General features: G+C 40.6%; 1 protein-coding gene across 2 annotated transcripts in view; it reads left to right on the top strand.

The window, feature by feature from the left end:
• LOC127582465 (phospholipid phosphatase 2-like) overlaps positions 1 to 16,763 on the top strand; it is a 90,978-nt gene that overhangs the window by 52,382 nt on the left and 21,833 nt on the right. For both annotated transcript variants that reach the window (XM_052037745.1, XM_052037743.1), the window contains exons 3-5: positions 5,081 to 5,232; positions 6,697 to 6,971; positions 14,985 to 15,042. In XM_052037745.1, the coding sequence (XP_051893705.1) occupies positions 5,081 to 5,232; positions 6,697 to 6,971; positions 14,985 to 15,042 (485 nt within the window). The remainder of the gene's footprint in view (positions 1 to 5,080; positions 5,233 to 6,696; positions 6,972 to 14,984; positions 15,043 to 16,763) is intronic.

Raw genomic sequence — 16,763 nt, 5'->3', positions numbered from 1 at the left:
GGATTGATTCAATTTACTGAGCTCATAGTTGGGTAGGTTCGTTCAAGGTTTGTTCATTCAACTGTTTTTAAAGATCAGTCTCGTGGTTTCAGAGTGGTTTATGATGCTGTGTGGAATTGGCCATGAAGAGCAAAGAATTATTTGGAAGAAGTTGTGGTAATTACTGCATGTGTTTGCTCCCAGTGATAGGGACTTGGAAGGCGTTGATAAACTCCTTGGCTTGTGTCTGTGGTCCAAATGCACTGACTGTTCAGCTTGAAGCATGATTCACCAATGGATGCAGGAAACATGCAAGGCAGTGATATTGCTTTGCCAAAGGATTGAAGGGCTAATTATGTCAGACCTAAAATGACGGGAAGTAGATTGAAAGACCTCTTGGCACCATGAAGGCTCCACCTTCGATCCGTAGTCTGAGCTGTTAGCTGATGCCAGCTGGGACAATAATAACAATGTTAAAGTTGACTGTTAAATGGAAGGAATCATACTTTCAAAAAAAAAATAAATGAACTGTTTTTTCCACATTGATTTATATCCAGTGGAGGGAGGCGCATTTGTGAATTGCAATGAGCAACAAAGCCAGGATCAGTGGCACTGTGATTGAATGGCCAGCCAATGTCTTGGGTACGTTCTTGGACAAGGTCGCTGACCCTTGTGGAAATGTATCCCAATATGTCTTCTGGAGAAAAGGGAGCCCCACTACTACATTTGATGTTCTTCAGCACTTGAGACCATTTTATCCAGGCAGTAATTATCTGAATGACTTGGCTTTGCTTTAATACTTGATTTTGGTGGAAACAGCAAAACAGCATGGACGCCCATTGTTTCTGTTTACAATAGTGAATTTCTATTCAAATCCCATTACCCAGTTTAAGGAGCATTTTCCTGGCTTATCGCCATTAATGAAGAATGAATTTGATGTTTAACTGCGCTGGTCAGTCGGAGACTAAGGGCACTTGCTTAACTTCTTGCTTGCCAGGTGTGCTGACTCAAAATGGATGATGGCTGGGTTGGGGGGAGAGAGGGGTTGCAGGTAGAGAGATGCATGGAGAATGCAAATGTGGTGAGGCTGCACTGCAGTGTTGTGTGGTTAGCTCACCATAGTAGCGCAGGGGAATATTAGAGGTGTACAGTGAATTGGAAGCTTGGCACTCCAGTTTAGACAAGAGCCCACTCTGAACTAGCGAACTTCTGTAAGGAGGAGCCGATAAGAGTAAATGGTACCTACTTAGGATTGGAAGATCTGGCCTAATGCATTTAGGAAGTCATTGCGGATGGCATTGTCTCAGAAGCAAATTGAGAGAGCAAAGGTGAAGTATGTGCATCCTATGCAAAATTAATCTTTGGTATTGGCTATATAAGATTAAAAGGCAACTATAGTTTCCTCAGGAAAAACTGTTTTATGTTTTACTAGGCAGCAATTTACTGTAAAAGTGGGTCTGATTTCCTTTATAGGTTTACTTTTTAATTAAAGCCTTATCTTTTTGGAGTCAGACAAAAAGAAATTTCAAGCCATCATCTTGGGTTTGCTTTTGGATTGTATTCATGGTTCCAATTATCTTGTAACTTGCTTTCAAAAAATAAGTCATCTGCATATTTTTCCTTTTTATTAGATTATTTTTAAACTTTGGGCGAGACAATAAATTGAATTCCTGTATCCCTTCTTGGTTTAACAGGGATATCTTGTGATGCTATTTCAAAGAGAGCTAAGGAATTATGTTCTGGTTGAAAAATCTGGCCATTATCTCATTGCTGATTGTGAGAGCTTGCTAGGCACAGTGACTTCAATTCAAAGTATATATTTTTGCCCATGAGCAGCTCTGATGCATGTTATAAATGAACATCAATTTGGACAGTTGAAAGAAGCATTTCTACAATTGTAAATAAAAGTAAAAAGGGAGAATCTGTGGAGAGAGAAACAGTTAACATTTCAAGATGATCTTTCATCAGAAAGTGCATCATTAACTTAGTTGTTCAGGCAGCATTTGTGGAAAGGAACAGAGTAATTTCAGCATTTTCTAGTTTTATTTCAGTTTTCTAGCAACTGTACTTTTATTTTTGCAGAAATTGTGACAAGAATGGACAAGATGACACCTCAGACCTGCTCTGCCATTTGTTTGAGATTATTTGGATATTTAAATTCTACCCTAGTTATGTACTCCTGGTTCTCTTTGTGCTTCTGCTGTTAGTCGAGCTGATTATTCACCAACATCTGTGCAAATTACCTAAACTATTTATCTGTACTGCTGAACCTGGCAATGTACAGTTCTTGGGTTAGAAAAGCAAGTTACTTAATGTACAAGGTCTTGAGTAGCCTTCCAGATGTGAAGCCAGCATGCTTCTTAAAACAGCTACAAAAATCTTCAACTCCACCAGCTTTTGCATTTTGCTAAACAGCGTCAACAAATTATTTTGGATGATATCTTTATAAAAGTGAAACGTCCCAACTTTTAAGCCACAAAAGGGGATACTCGTGCTAAACGATTGGTCAAGGAGGAACCTGCTCTCAGGAGCATGAGAGGTAGACAGATATAGGTAAAAGAAAAATTGAGTCTGTGACTCAGTTAGCTGAAGGATCACACAATCCTTCAACTAACTGAGTCAAAGGGAATGCGCAAGAGACCAGAATGAAGGAGTGCAGGGATTGTGGAGGATTACAGGGTTGGAGATGGTTGCAGCCTTGTAGAGAGCCAAGACCACGGAAGGATTGAATACATGGCTGGGAAATATAACATTGAGGTGACGCCAGAACAAGGAACATGTTAATTTATTGTTTAAGAATGAAGTTGGACAATACATGCAAATCAAAACTGTTGGGTTAGTTTTTCGATGGGGGCCTGAAATTATTCTGCCAAAAATGTCTTTGTTAAAGAGCAACTGTAAAACGTTCTTGTGTAGATTATATGTTTTTAAGAGGCTTTGAAGAGCATTCCAGCAAATGTAAAGGCTTTGAAATGTTGTCAATATAAATCATGAAATGGATCCAAGATAAACTATTTCTTCATGCAGCCAGTGTTTCCTGTATCCTGACTGTGTTTTGTTCCTTCTGAATATTTTTTGAGTCGCAATCTGGTGATATTGAGCAACCTAGTCCCCATTCCCGTTGAATGGCTTAATGTCTCCAGTAATCCTCACACTGAATTTGCGCTATCATCCGGATCGTTGACATTTATGATGCATAAGTTAACCATCAAGTCACATGGACAATTTCAAGCTTGAATTTATATTATATTATAACTAATTGCAGTGTTACTTTTCTCTCTGCTGCACTTCCTGGTCTCAGAATAGTGAATGCATTGTAAAAAATGGGAAAATAACACTGAATAGTGACTTGACCTTTTGTTCTTGCTCTGCTATATTACAGCTGCTTGCATTCTCTGACTGATTTCCTTGACTTCCATCAATACAGGTCGTCCTCTGGTTATGGCAGGGTTCTGTTCCTGTGAACTGTTCATAACCCAAGCAGTTTGCAAAGTCAAAAATGCAGCCAAGAACCAAGGTCCCATATGGCAAAAGATGCCTGAATGCTTGCTGCAGCTGGCAAATCCATCCCACTGGTCTCCCAAATGCTCGCTCGTATGTACAGGCTGTACATAAGTTGGGCATTTGTAAGCTGGGGAGAAACTGTACTCCTGTTTTCCTCTCCCTTTCTATTCCAACCTAGAATTGAAATGATTTATTTTTGATCTCCCTACTTCTAGGTCAAATTCCACTCATTATGGTGGATAGAAAAGTCACAAAGATCTTTCCTGGAAAGCCGGACTTGGCTGTCAGATGTATCTTGGTGATTGTACCTTCATCTCCACATCAGAAGATCATAGACTTCAGCATACAATTAGGCTAAAACTTCAGTACAGCACTAAGGAATCATTGCACTGTGGAGATGTCTTGGCCATTAGTTGTTACTTTGCCAGTCCCCTCAGAAAATTGTCCTTAGTTACCTGACCAATATTCAATCCTCAACCAACATCACTGAAACAAATTGTTTTCATTATCTCTTTGCTATTTGTGGTACCTTGTTTGCATCAACTGGCTGCTGCCTAATCAATGACTCTCACTTTAAATGTCAATAAAATTGAGCTACATTTCAGAAATCCTTAATTTGATGTTGTAGGCTTTGGAATGTTCAGTGTTGTGTAAGATGCTACCTATATGGAAATATTTCTTATGATGTTTGGGTACAATTTTTTTTTGATTGTGGAGCTCTGAATTTTATCAATGTTGCTGGCCATTGTGAGATAGTGAAGTTATAATTGGACTGGTGAACTGTTGAGAGATGGGATTTTGCAGCAGCTCCAAAAGTGAATGTTGTTACATTTATTCATGAATGGTCGTTGAAGGCCAGCATTTATTGTCCATCCTTAAATGGCTTCCTCAGCTATTTTAGAGCACGGCTAAGAATCAACTGTAATGATGGTTTTGGAGACTTCCTCACAGGTTTTTGTAGTTGCTCATGGGCTGGACAAGGGCTGGTTTTCTCAGTGAATTAGCTGAATTTTTAAAGGCGATCTGATTAATTTGTGGTCAACAATACTACTGAGTAGTTTTTGTTAAAGTTTTTGTTTGATTGCTTGACTTTAAGTTCCTCAGTTAGCAAAGTGGGATTTGAACTTGAGTCAAGGGACCAATAGTCCATGCGCTGGATACTAGTTCAGGTTGTTGGATACTAGTCCAGTGATTTAACCATTATATTGCTACGCCCCTCCATTGCTCACCCTTTCTGTAAATAAAAATAAAGTGAATAAGTTTGACTTTGGTGTGCATTTTGTCATAAATGTGGATTAAATTTGGCATTGGAGCCCAAGCTGATGCCCAAACTAATTTGAATGAGGTTCTCTGGAGAAGTAAGCAGGCTCTGCTTTGATGTTGCTTGGGTCTAGGTAACCATTTCTCAATCAGAAATGTAACATTTGTGCAAAGTTGTATTTATACTTGTCCACTGTCTAAGAGCTTGGAGGATAAATGAGAGCTTTAGTGTGTACCTCACCACAAACACAGAAGAGGTGACAATGTGTGAATAGTCCTGTTCTGATGCATGAAATGCAAGAATGCACAGTATTGTATTTTGTGTTCTTTTTCACAGCATCGTTACCATTTGCCATATTGACTTTGCAAGCTAAGCCAAGGATACGAGGATTCTACTGCAATGATGAGAGTATCAAATATCCATACAAAAGGGACACCATTTCACACTGGACAATGGCAGCAGTTATTATTCCAGCCTGCATCATCATTGTGAGTGAAAGAATTTACCTTTAACTGACTATCACTATAACACATTTAAAAACGTATATTTGTTGCCAGGCAATATTTGGAAAAAGAGGTTATTTCATAACTCCTTTTAGCTCAATGGTATCAATTTGTATTGTACTGAGATCTCTGAGCCATTGCCCTGAAGGTAATGGGAGAGCAAACAGATTGGCCTTAGTTGTGCTGCTAACTGTTACAGGTAACCCCCGCATTATGGAGGGGTTATGTTCCTAGAAACCTCTGTCTCGCTATTTCCTATAATGCAAAACCCTGTTTTTCATTAAAACCCACGTTATAAACAGAGATGCGTTTCTACAGGATGTTTTTTTCTTAACAGTAATGATGAGTACTGTAGCTGCTGGTTCACATCAGGGGGCCACTTAAGAAGTTGACTTATCAGTTTCCAAAGCAAATCTCTTTAGTGGCCAACAGTTGCATTTGGAGACGCAAGCAACTGCAGATGCTTATCATCTTCCAGCCTTCAGTTGCATATGCATATCAAATATAGGTAAGAGAGTTTATCGATGTAACTGAAAACAAATAACAATGGTTATTTAAGTTTACAACTTGCACTTAAATTTGCTGGCCCTGTTTCAGATATCTTGAGGGCCAACAATATGGGAAAACTCTTGACAGGGGTGGGGGGAGGGTGGGCAGGGACTGCTAGACAGAAAAATGAATCTACCATGCTTAAAAATACCTGCCACATTATCTGTGTGTGTGTGTGTGTGTGTGTGTGTGTCAAGAATGTGAATTGATAAAATAAAAAAAAATAGACAAAATTTGTTGTTTAGTTTGCATTTTGTCTGTTTTAAATTAATTCCCCCCCCCCCAACATAAATTCCATAAAAGCAAATTTAATTCCATATCTCAGATTTTTGGGTAGTGATTTGTGAATTCTAATAAGGACAAATTTCCGTAACCTGAATGGCCATAACACAGGGATCGCCTGTATTTATCGATTGCAACATGACCATACATTTTGGTAATAATACCCCCTTTTGTAATATAGTCTGTTGACATTTGCTGTTGTCTCATTTATCATGTGGACAATGTACCTGAGAGCTGTATCTGTCTAATAACTCATTCTGTAGCACAGTGGTACACTTTTTATATAGAGAGGGTCAGATTGACAATACAAAATGCAAGCCCCAATTGCAAAAAGGGATACATTTTAATCATGCCCAACCTGGTACTAATATTTGCGGTCACTTTTCTAAAAACAAAATTGGCACAGTTAAAATCGGATGTTATCATCAGATAAATTCTGAATACAACTTGGCAATATCTGCAGATTTATTTGTTTTTTTTTGCCCATGCTTGAATCTGAAATAAAAACAGAAATGGCAGGAAGAACTCAGCCTGTCAAACAGCATCTTTGGAAAGAGAAACCCAGCTGAGGAACCTAACTAGATTTTGTCCCTCCATATATCCATTTTCTTTACTTAGATTACCGTTGGAGAGGCAATTATGGTTCGCCTAAAACACCTGTATTCAAGATCGGAGTTCAACAACTACGTTGCTGCCTTGTACAAGGTGGTGGGAACCTTCCTGTTTGGTGCTGCAGTGAGCCAATCATTGACTGACATTGCGAAGTACACTGTTGGGCGTCTCCGGCCAAGTTTTCTGGCGTTATGCAAGCCCAACATGTCACTGGTGGACTGTTCACAGTATGTCCAGCTGGACGTTTGCACAGGGTCAAGTGTCAATGTCACTGAGGCAAGGTATGTAGCTATCAAATATGATTAACTTCACTGATTTAAAACCCTAACAAAATAATGTAACAGTATTTCTGGCATTTGGATTATTGCTCTAGTTTTAATATTTGTAATATTAAGAGAGGGGAATTGTGATGCACTTAATGCAGTGGAATGGAACACTTTCAGTCTATAACCATGCAGAGCCAAGCAGAGTAAAGCTCACTCTAATTTGAGCCAAAATACCAAGCAGCCCCCAAGTGAACCTTCACAACTTTTCATGTTTCATATCATTCTGTTCTGAGTGCAATCAGCTATCTGATGCTGAATTTGGAGCAGTTTGTTCCTCTGAGACATCCTGATTCATTTCAAATGGAATATTTGTAGAAAGAAGACGTTTGTGTCTGATAATCTTGCAGTAAATCAGCTCATTGGTTGTATTTTTTCCCTATGGCAGTTGTTTGGTAGACTATGGTGATGCATTAGCACTAAAGTGATTTTTTTTGTTGTTATCTTGGATGTGAATGATAGCACCATGACTCAATGGTTCAATTTTGCCTATTGTCAAGTTTTGATATTTTTTGAGATGCATTCTGTGCCAGTCATTCAGAAATTAATCTGCATATATTAACATGGAACAGTACAGGCCCTTCGGCTCATGATGTGTGCCAAACTGTATGAATGCCTTCTCCATGATCAATCTAACCCTTCCCTCCTGCACAGCCCATAACCCTCCATTTTACTTGCTTCCGTGTGCCAATCTAAGAGTCTTTTAAATGTCACTATTGTATCAGCCTCTACGATCACCCCCGGCAGTGCATTCCAGGCATCCACCTCTCTCTATGTAAAGAACCTACCTCTGACATTTCCCCTGAACATTCCTCCTCTGACCTTAAACAGATGTCTTCTGGTATTTGCTATTACCACCCTGGGGAAAAGGTACTGGCTGTCCACTCTTATCGATGCCCCTCGTAGTCTATCAAGTCGCCTCTCATCCTGTGTCGCTCCAAAGAGAAAAGCCCTAGTTCATAGAACATAGACCAATTACTGCACAATTCAGGGCCTTCGGCCCACAAAGCTGTGCCAAACATGTCCCTACCCTAGAAATTACTAGGCTTTACCCATAGTCCTCTATTTTACTCAGCTCCATATACCTATCTAACAGGCTCTTGAAAGACCCTATCATATTAGCCTCCACCACCATTTCCGGCAGCCCATTCCATGCACTCACCACTCTGAGTAAAAAAAAACTTACCCCTGACATCTCCTCTATATCTACTCCCCAGCACCTTAAACCTATGTCCTCTTGTGGCCACCAATTCAGCCCTGGGGAAAAGCCTCTGACTATCTACCCTATCAATACCTCTCATCATCTTATACACTTCAATCAGGTCCCCCCCTCATCCTCCATCTCTCCAAGGAGAAAAGGCCAGTTCCCTCAACCTGCTTTCATAAGGCATGCTCTGCATTCCAGGCAGCATCCTTGTAAATCTCCTCTGCACCCTCTCTATGGCTTCCACATCTTTCCTGTAGTGAGGTGACCAGAACTGAACAAAATACTCTAGGTGTGGTCTAACCAGAGCTGTAACGTTACCTCGCAGCTCTTGAACTCAGTCCCCCAACTAATGAAGGCCAGCACACCGTATACCTTCTTAACCAGCCTATCAACTTGTGTGGCAACTTCAAGGGATCTATGGACTTGGACCCCAAGATCCCTCTGTTCCTGCACACTACTCAGAATCCTGCCATTAACCTTGTACTCTGCCTTCATGTTCATTCTTCCAAAGTGTATCACTTGTACAGCAAGAAGTCATATTTATATAGCATTTGTAGTGTGTGAAAACCTATCATGATACTTCACAAGAGCAGTGTGTGAAATTGAGATTTGGGGGAGTTAACACTGAAGCATCTGAGGAGGGAGGTCTTGGCAGCTGAAGGCACGACCACTGCTGGTGAAGTGATTAAATTTGGGGACTAGTGGGAGGACAAAATTCAAGTGCCACTGATAAGTTCCAGGGTTGTGGAGGTTAGAGATGGGGAGGGGAAGCACCACAGAGAGATTTGGTAAGAAGAATAAGAAATTTAAAATCGAGACATTGATTAGAAGGAACAGTGGTGAAGAGTGAACAGGGACTGGTGCAGGTCACAAAGCAGGCAGCAACAATAACAAATTTCCTTTGGGTAAAGTGAGAGAAAGTGGCCAGAAGTGCATTAGAATGTTTAAGGAATGCTTCATTCTCTGCTCATTACTTCACCTGTTGCCTTGAAGCAAGTGGACTACAGCAGGTCAAAGAGGCGGCTTGCTGTTATCTCCAGACCGATGAGGAATGGGCATTTGGCCTTGCCAGTAGCACTTGCTTCCTGCAAATGAATAAAGAAAAATCAAGTCTAGATGTGACAAAGGTGTGGATGAGGATTTCAATAGTGGATGAGCTTAGGAAGGAGGTGTAGTTTAGTATTCAGAGTGCCCAACTTTATTGAATTCCACAGACCACTTTTCTCTCATACAATTGGAGGCTACCTCATTTTAAGAAGTAAATGTTCAGCTCTCTTTGATAAACTGTATTCCTCCGACCATTTCTCTAAGTAGCTTTTAACGGAACTGCAATCCCATCAGTAAGCACTATGGCGGATTTCAGTACCTACTGGTCTGTTGTCTTCACTTTATAATATTTGACAATAATGAATTGGGTGTTGGTCCCTATCAAAATAGACCAGGAATACAGGTGCTTCTTTCAATTTCAAATGAGGTAATGTTCAGAGCTTGGATGTCCTCGTGCGTTAGATTTGTATTTGAATCTAGATCAAAAATAGGTCATTTTCCTTTGCTGGCCATTTGCCACCTAGATCTCAGTAACTCTGTGCTAACAAAATGGAATCATGCCATTCTGAGTAATAATTCAAACTGATTTGTCAGTCCTGCTCTGCCAGGCTAGTGGGGGCTTCTGTGAGAGATGGGAAAAATTACTGCCGCAGTAAAGGCTGGTCTTGAGTTGGCTCCTTTGCAGGTTACTGGAGTACAGCAGCAGAATCGTGTCTCTGCATCCGGAGTGGTTGAATCTAACACCAAAATTTGTCCTTAGTTAATTAGGCTAAACATGCCTGTGTGGTGGTCAGTGCTGTTGAATTTCAGAAGTGGAGTGCATTGTGCAGATACCACTGCATCATATGTTTAGTGTTTCTAATGTGAGGATTAATTTCATTCCTGGGTGTTCAACATATATTCTCAATCACGTCCAACCACAAGCAACTACTTCAATAATACTTGACAGATGCATTTAAAGCATGTATAACTAATCTAAAAGCTCTTTCCCATTTTGGTCTATTTTAACATTGCTCATTCAAGGGAATTGTGCACTTTAAATAATGATCTGCCTTAACCTTGCCCATCCCTCTGATCCATTAGTTAAATATTTACATTGTGTGGTCTGAGAAGCATTTAATAAGAGTTACTATGAAAGACTTAACATTTTATTCTGGGGTATTTAACAGAAGGACTTGCTCATCCATTTACACTTGGAAACAATAATAACTCACTCTCATTGGAGTTGTAAAACATGACCGTCAGTAATATATTTTGCCTTGCCAGTTTCCTGAAATTAACTGCCATTGCTCTACTTTATATTGTGTGCGTATTCCTTAATCTCAACAGCAAGAAGTGTTGTATTATTGTTTCTCACTGTGTAGTCTATAAGAATGCATAGAAAGTGTTTAGGAATGGTGAACAACTTGTAAAAGCTGCCTTTGTCAGGATATCCATGGTCTGCCTTCATTTAACTCCAGCTCCATGGTGTGTTCATTCTGTTTCGTCCCTTCCTCTCCCATCGGTGGAGCAGTAAGTTCATTCTTCTGCTAGGAAATGCTGCTGATCAACTTTGACCTTGTGCTTGTCTGCCAAATCAAAATGTTTACCTCATTTGAGTGTGATTGTAGGCTAGCACATACTGAATAGAACAATGCAGAACTTTATGCTTTCCTTTGGTGGATTCTTTAAAGTTTTCTCAATTAAATATTAATTAATTCCTATCCCATGACTTGTGTTGAAATTAACGTTGTGATTTGCTCCTTTTATATTGTCTCTCAGTAAATGCTAGATTAGTGGCTCAATGTGCTGTTGATGTACTGCTGAATTCTGCATACTCAATGCTCCGGTTATTCTAGCGCCAGTATCTTTTATTAAAACTTGGGTCAGCCAAGAGCAGGAAACTTGTTGAAGAGAAACAAAGGACTGCAGATGCTGGAATCTAGATGGAAAAAAAAGAAAACTTGTTATGTGTTCAAGACTCTAAGCAATTGGCACAAGTATCTGTTGTGGTCTAACTCCCTTATGAAGACTAGGACCAAAGCTTAGACCCTGCTACCCCTTCTTTCCTGCCCACCACCATGTTTGCACAATGGTAATGTTGGAACGTAGACACTCAGCCTTCTAGCTTAGAACTGCTTGTGTCACAAGATCCTTGCCCTTGTCATGAGATTGGCTTTGAGGCTTGACTGAAACCGAACCCCCCCCCCCCCCCCCCCCCCCCGAAGGGATATCTACATGATTCCATTACTTAACCAGACTGACCATTCACTGATAGAACCTTGCAGCATCGTCTAAATTCCTGGCCCCAGTATCTGAGTATGAAGTACAGCTCTGAATCTCCAGTGGTAAACATGTTGCCTTTCAGCCTTCAGAGACCACATTTAGTTTCCCTTCTTTGCTGTGTGCACTCTAATGAAGAACACTAATTGATTAATAGACCACTGAAGTGTTTGGTGTTTAAACCACAAAGTGCTGATACCAGGATTTCCCAGAAGTGTCAATGTAAGCAGCACAACCTGTTAAAGAAGTTTGAGTATTTGTGAACATTTTCCTGACTGTAGCTCAAACACACCACACTCTGTTGTCTTCATGCTGATGGTATTAGGCCCTCAGCCCTGGATGTGAGTGGTTGTTCCCATTTCCAGTCTCCACATTTTTTTCCACCTATCCTGTGCCAAAACTGAATGTTATCCTGTCCACAAAGGGCACCTGCCTTCAGCATGATGGAAGGACCAAAAGAAGGTTGCTTTCATCACTTCAGCTGCTTAATATTTTGGACTTTGAAGGCCAGGGCCATTTTCCAAGCATGCACTCACCAACTGCTCAGTCCAAGCCTGCACTCAAAGGCTTTGTTGATAGAGCCCATATGAGCCTGGTTCTCCAAGTTCTTCCTGTAACTCTGTGATTTAACCACTACTCATGAGCAATGCAACACCATGAAGCCTTTCTTCAGGAGCTAAGCATCTGTCACTGACTACCTCAGTGTTTCAAGCAGGGGATGAATTCCCTGGATGTGTAGTGTTTGGGTAATCTACAATCCCATGTGGGGAAAGTGGAGAGAAGTAAGCCACGTTTTCAAAAATGCCTGAAGCTTGCTTTCCAGAAGACCTCCCTTGCATCATTATTGATGACGTTGAACAAAATGAGATGTTCTAGCCAACTTTGCCTTATTACATCTTCCTGGAGAAGAGTTGGGAATTGGGTATGAATATCATTCATGTCTGTGCTCTGTATAAACGTGGTGATGTTCTCACTCTCCCATTCAGCTGGTTTACTTAAGGCCTGTGGTTATATAGAAATGATCCTGAATCATAGGCTAATTTGATTCTGGTCCAACTGGTGCCTCTTGGCCACATGTTCTTCATGCAGAATACTGCTTGTTGGGTCAGGTATCAACTTAGCATTGTGCTTGCACTGGTAGTGTTTGGATGCTGTCCTGAATTGGGTGGAGAGCATCAGATTCTTCAGTCTTTGGCACTGGCCTAGTGGAACTATTTTGACTTAAAGACCTTAGCCAGTGGGAAAATGATTTGGGATCTTTTTGCATAATTGCAAATGATCCTACTTCATCTTTCCAATGAATCAATGCCAACTTGTGTAACACCTTCCACATTTCTAGCTTTGCAGTTAACTGCATCCCTTTGATCCTTTTGCAGTAGTACGTTTTCGAAAAGAATTTTAAAGGTCATTTGCCTTAATATAATGGCTTCAATCTTTTTAAAGTTCCTTAAGAAGGGTGCTGCTTAATGGATGAACAATAGGGTGTGGTAGCATAGTAGTTACGCAGGACTACTAGTCAGAGACTGGGCTATTATCCAGAGCCATTCTTTAAGAAATTAAGTCAATCTGATCTAATCAGTAACAGTAACCATGAAACTTATTGGATTGTCGTTTTAAAACTCATCTGCTTCACCAATGTCCATCAAGAAAAGAAATCTGATGCTTCCCCTAATTTAGGCTGTATGCGACTCTGGAGCCACGACAATACAATTGACTGATAACTGCTCTGAAATGACTGAAGTCACTCACTTCAAGGACATTTTGGGTTCGGTAGTAAATATTCTCCTTGCCAGCAGCACCTGCATCCTGTGAATCGATCAAGGTTCAAAGTTTATTTTATTTACAACCTCGCCTGCATTGGGAAAGGAATGAAAAGCCCCACGTTTGCTGTTCATTCCACCCAACGGTTGCACAGACCTCAGTGCAACCCTTGATTTATGCAGTGGCTTCCTGCAACTGAACACTTTTTGGATTTGGTCATTTAACAGAACCCGACTGCCACTGCAATCTGGCCATCTCTTGACTAAAAGGCTAACTAGCATCTTGACTAAAGTAGCCAACAGCCACTCTCTGAGGAATGTAACCAGCCAGCAGCGTGATGTATCCAAGAGAGAAGTAGTGAATTTGGAAAGCAAACGCTGGCTGAGCTTTTCATAAGATCAAAAACACTACAGATGTATAAAATCTGAAATGAAAGATGGGGAAACGCTCAGCAGGTCAGGCAGCATTTGTGGAAAGAGAAAAAGACTTAATGTTTCAGGTTGGAGACCATTCATTAAATTCTGAGTTTTTCCTAAGATGTTCAGGTGATGGTGCTACTGTGCACCTCATCCAGGAAATAGAGTAGCTGATCTTCAGAAGTATAGCATTGCTAGTAGGATTTCCACTGATTTAGTGGCTCCACAGTTGACCTGTCAGTTAAGAGCATTGGACAGTCACTGTGTTAGATCATTGGCCTGCCTTGAGTCAAAGGCACCTTGGAGTGTTGCAATTTTTGAGGAATATGTACTATTCTCTCAAAGCAGATCCTTGGTCCTTTAAAATATTTTCCCTGTACAAATTAAAGTGAGCATGCCTTGGCTTTCACTACAAGCTATATAATCAGTCATAACAGGGCTACCTATAACACCAGTCATAACTTATAACAGTAGGCAGATCCTGAACTCCAGGGGCTAGGATGCATCCATTCCTCAAAGGAAGAACCAGGTGAGGTCTTTAAAAGAAAAATAATGCAGATATTGAAAACCTGCTATATATATATAAGCAGAAAATGCTGCAAATAGTCATTAGATCGGGCAGCATCTGTAAAAGAAGAAACAGAATTAATGTTTCAGGGTTGCTGACCTTCTATCAGATCTGAGAAAAGTTGGAGACAACATGTTTTAAATTGCAGAGAAATAGGGAAGAGAGAGGCACAATAAAAGGGAACTTTTGGAGGTTTACAGAGAAGGGTGACACAAGTGGTGGTGGTGCTCCCCAAAAGGGGGTGACAGAAGTGATGCTGTAATTGCCATGATGTCATTGAGGTAGAGAGGGCGAGAATCAGTATTGGATTCCTACTCCTGATCTCCATTGGGTGGTCCTTGTTGGGTTCTGCCCAGACCTGATTGGGCTCACTTGTGAATCCTTCACTGTGGAATAGGTTGTTGATGCTACTTGTGCAGATTCACATTTGACTGAAAAGTGAGAGTGTGGCCAACTCTAAACAATATGTCATCATGAAACAATACCTTCAAGGTAACCTTTTGGAAAAAAAAGTAGGATCAAAATTATTTCCAGATGTACTACTCAAAATATAACACTCCTAGCGTTAATCTGACAACTTGTGACAGGAATTTTGTGACATATAATAATAAGCTTAAAGTTTAAGTCTTGAGCTGTGCTCTACTTCGGCTGATCTACGGAGAGTGTAGATGCTATGTACTTCAGCTGTCTAAATTTTGAATATTTTCCAGGTTATCATTTTATTCTGGCCATTCATCATTTGGAATGTACTGCATGGTTTTTCTTTCGGTAAGTACCCACATAAATACTTGTGATATCTGACTCAATAACTATGAGATCTGTTATTTGCTTCCTGCTATGAATGGTGAAGGAAGATGCATTTGTTTAAAAATGTATTTCTGCATAATGTGAAAGAACAAAAGAATATGCAGCCATATGCGACTATGTTCTAGGTCATTATTGCTATGGGAGTATGAAATATTTAGTCTGCAGATTGTAGATAGTTGCAAAAACATCTTTGCGTTACTGCAGTCAGAATAATTTTAAGAACATAGAACAGTACAGCACAGAACAGGCCCTTTCACTCACAATGTTGTGCCGACATAGCTAATCCCTTCTACCTGCAGAAATCCCATATCCCTCCATTTTCTTCTCATGTGCCCATCCAAGCTCTCAAAAGCCCCCAGTGAATTTGCCTCCACCACCCTATCAGGCAGTGCATTCCAGGCATCCACCACCCTGAGTAAAAAAAAATGTGCCCCTGATGTCTGTTCTGATCCTACCCCCTCACCTTAAATGCATGCCCTCTGATATTGGTTTGCTCAATAATGGGAAAACATTATACTTGGGCTCATTTAGCAATTATCTCAAGAGGTCTTTGGGTTGTAGCCTGTGATCTGCTCTTAGACCTACAATAAAGTGTCTCCACTGATTTTATTTTTAACATTTATTTTGGCTACACTCACTCTCTCTTTCCTCAGCAACATCTTGAATAAATATATTGGGTTGAGGTTTGTTATTTAGTTGTTCGTACTTGGTGTCAGTATACAGCAACTGTTCATTGTATTCAGCTTCCAAGTTGGTTTCATTTCCACTACTTAATGCCGTGGTTTTAGTGTATGTTACCAATGATAAACCATAGTGGCTTTAACATATAACACATCCTTGGTTGTTTTCTATGAAGCATGGCAAGAAATGCAAATCTATAAAGGAGAGGATGGTGTCCATTGAGCAAGACTTTAAAAAGGGTGATTGGAAGGAATGGATTTGACAGGTAGGGGCAGAGTAGAGAAAAGGCATAATAGGTGGGACTTCACAAGGTTAATGGAGTAGAAAACCCTGTCAGCAAAGATGCTGAAAGGTCAAATGTCAGGCTTGAGGGAAACCATGCCCGAATGCCTTCACCTTCTCTGAGCTGGAGCCTGACTTGGTGAACCATGTTGGATTTGACTTGCTTTGCACCTTTCCCTCAGAATTATGCAGGGTGCTAATCAATTTGGTCCTCTGTTATAATGAAGTTTCAAAGTTATTGAAACTCATTCTGTCTGTGTGTGAGAGACAGAAGGAAAAGCCCCTTGTTAGATCACATCAAGAGCACCACAGCTTCGCAGTGATGTATTGTTCTTGGAAAGTGCAAGTTGTGTGGCTACCTGGACTCCTAAGGGTTGAGTTATGAGGATTATACATTGCTTTCCCTGAAATAGGGAGGTTAAGGTGTGTTTAGATTGATGCTTTCAATTATGAAGGGAACCCAAGTGACCTTATTTCTGATGATCATGGAAAAGAAGCTGGGAGTTGATAGGTGGGAGTGACAAAGGGCTGAAGAAGATGGAATCTGATAGGAGAGGACAGTGAACCGTGATGGGATAAAGGGAAGGAACTGAGGAGGGGAACCAGAGTGAGGAAGGAATGTGTGGGTGATGGGCGGATGGAGAGGGCCGGGGACTGGAAAGAGAACGGGTGATGGGGCTGGTGGGATAAGGCAGACAAAGGGGACCAGTTACCTGAAG

Source organism: Pristis pectinata, chromosome 24, assembly GCF_009764475.1.
Source record: "Pristis pectinata isolate sPriPec2 chromosome 24, sPriPec2.1.pri, whole genome shotgun sequence".
Taxonomy (NCBI): Eukaryota; Metazoa; Chordata; class Chondrichthyes; order Rhinopristiformes; family Pristidae; genus Pristis; species Pristis pectinata.
This window is presented reverse-complemented; position numbering and strand designations above follow the sequence as displayed.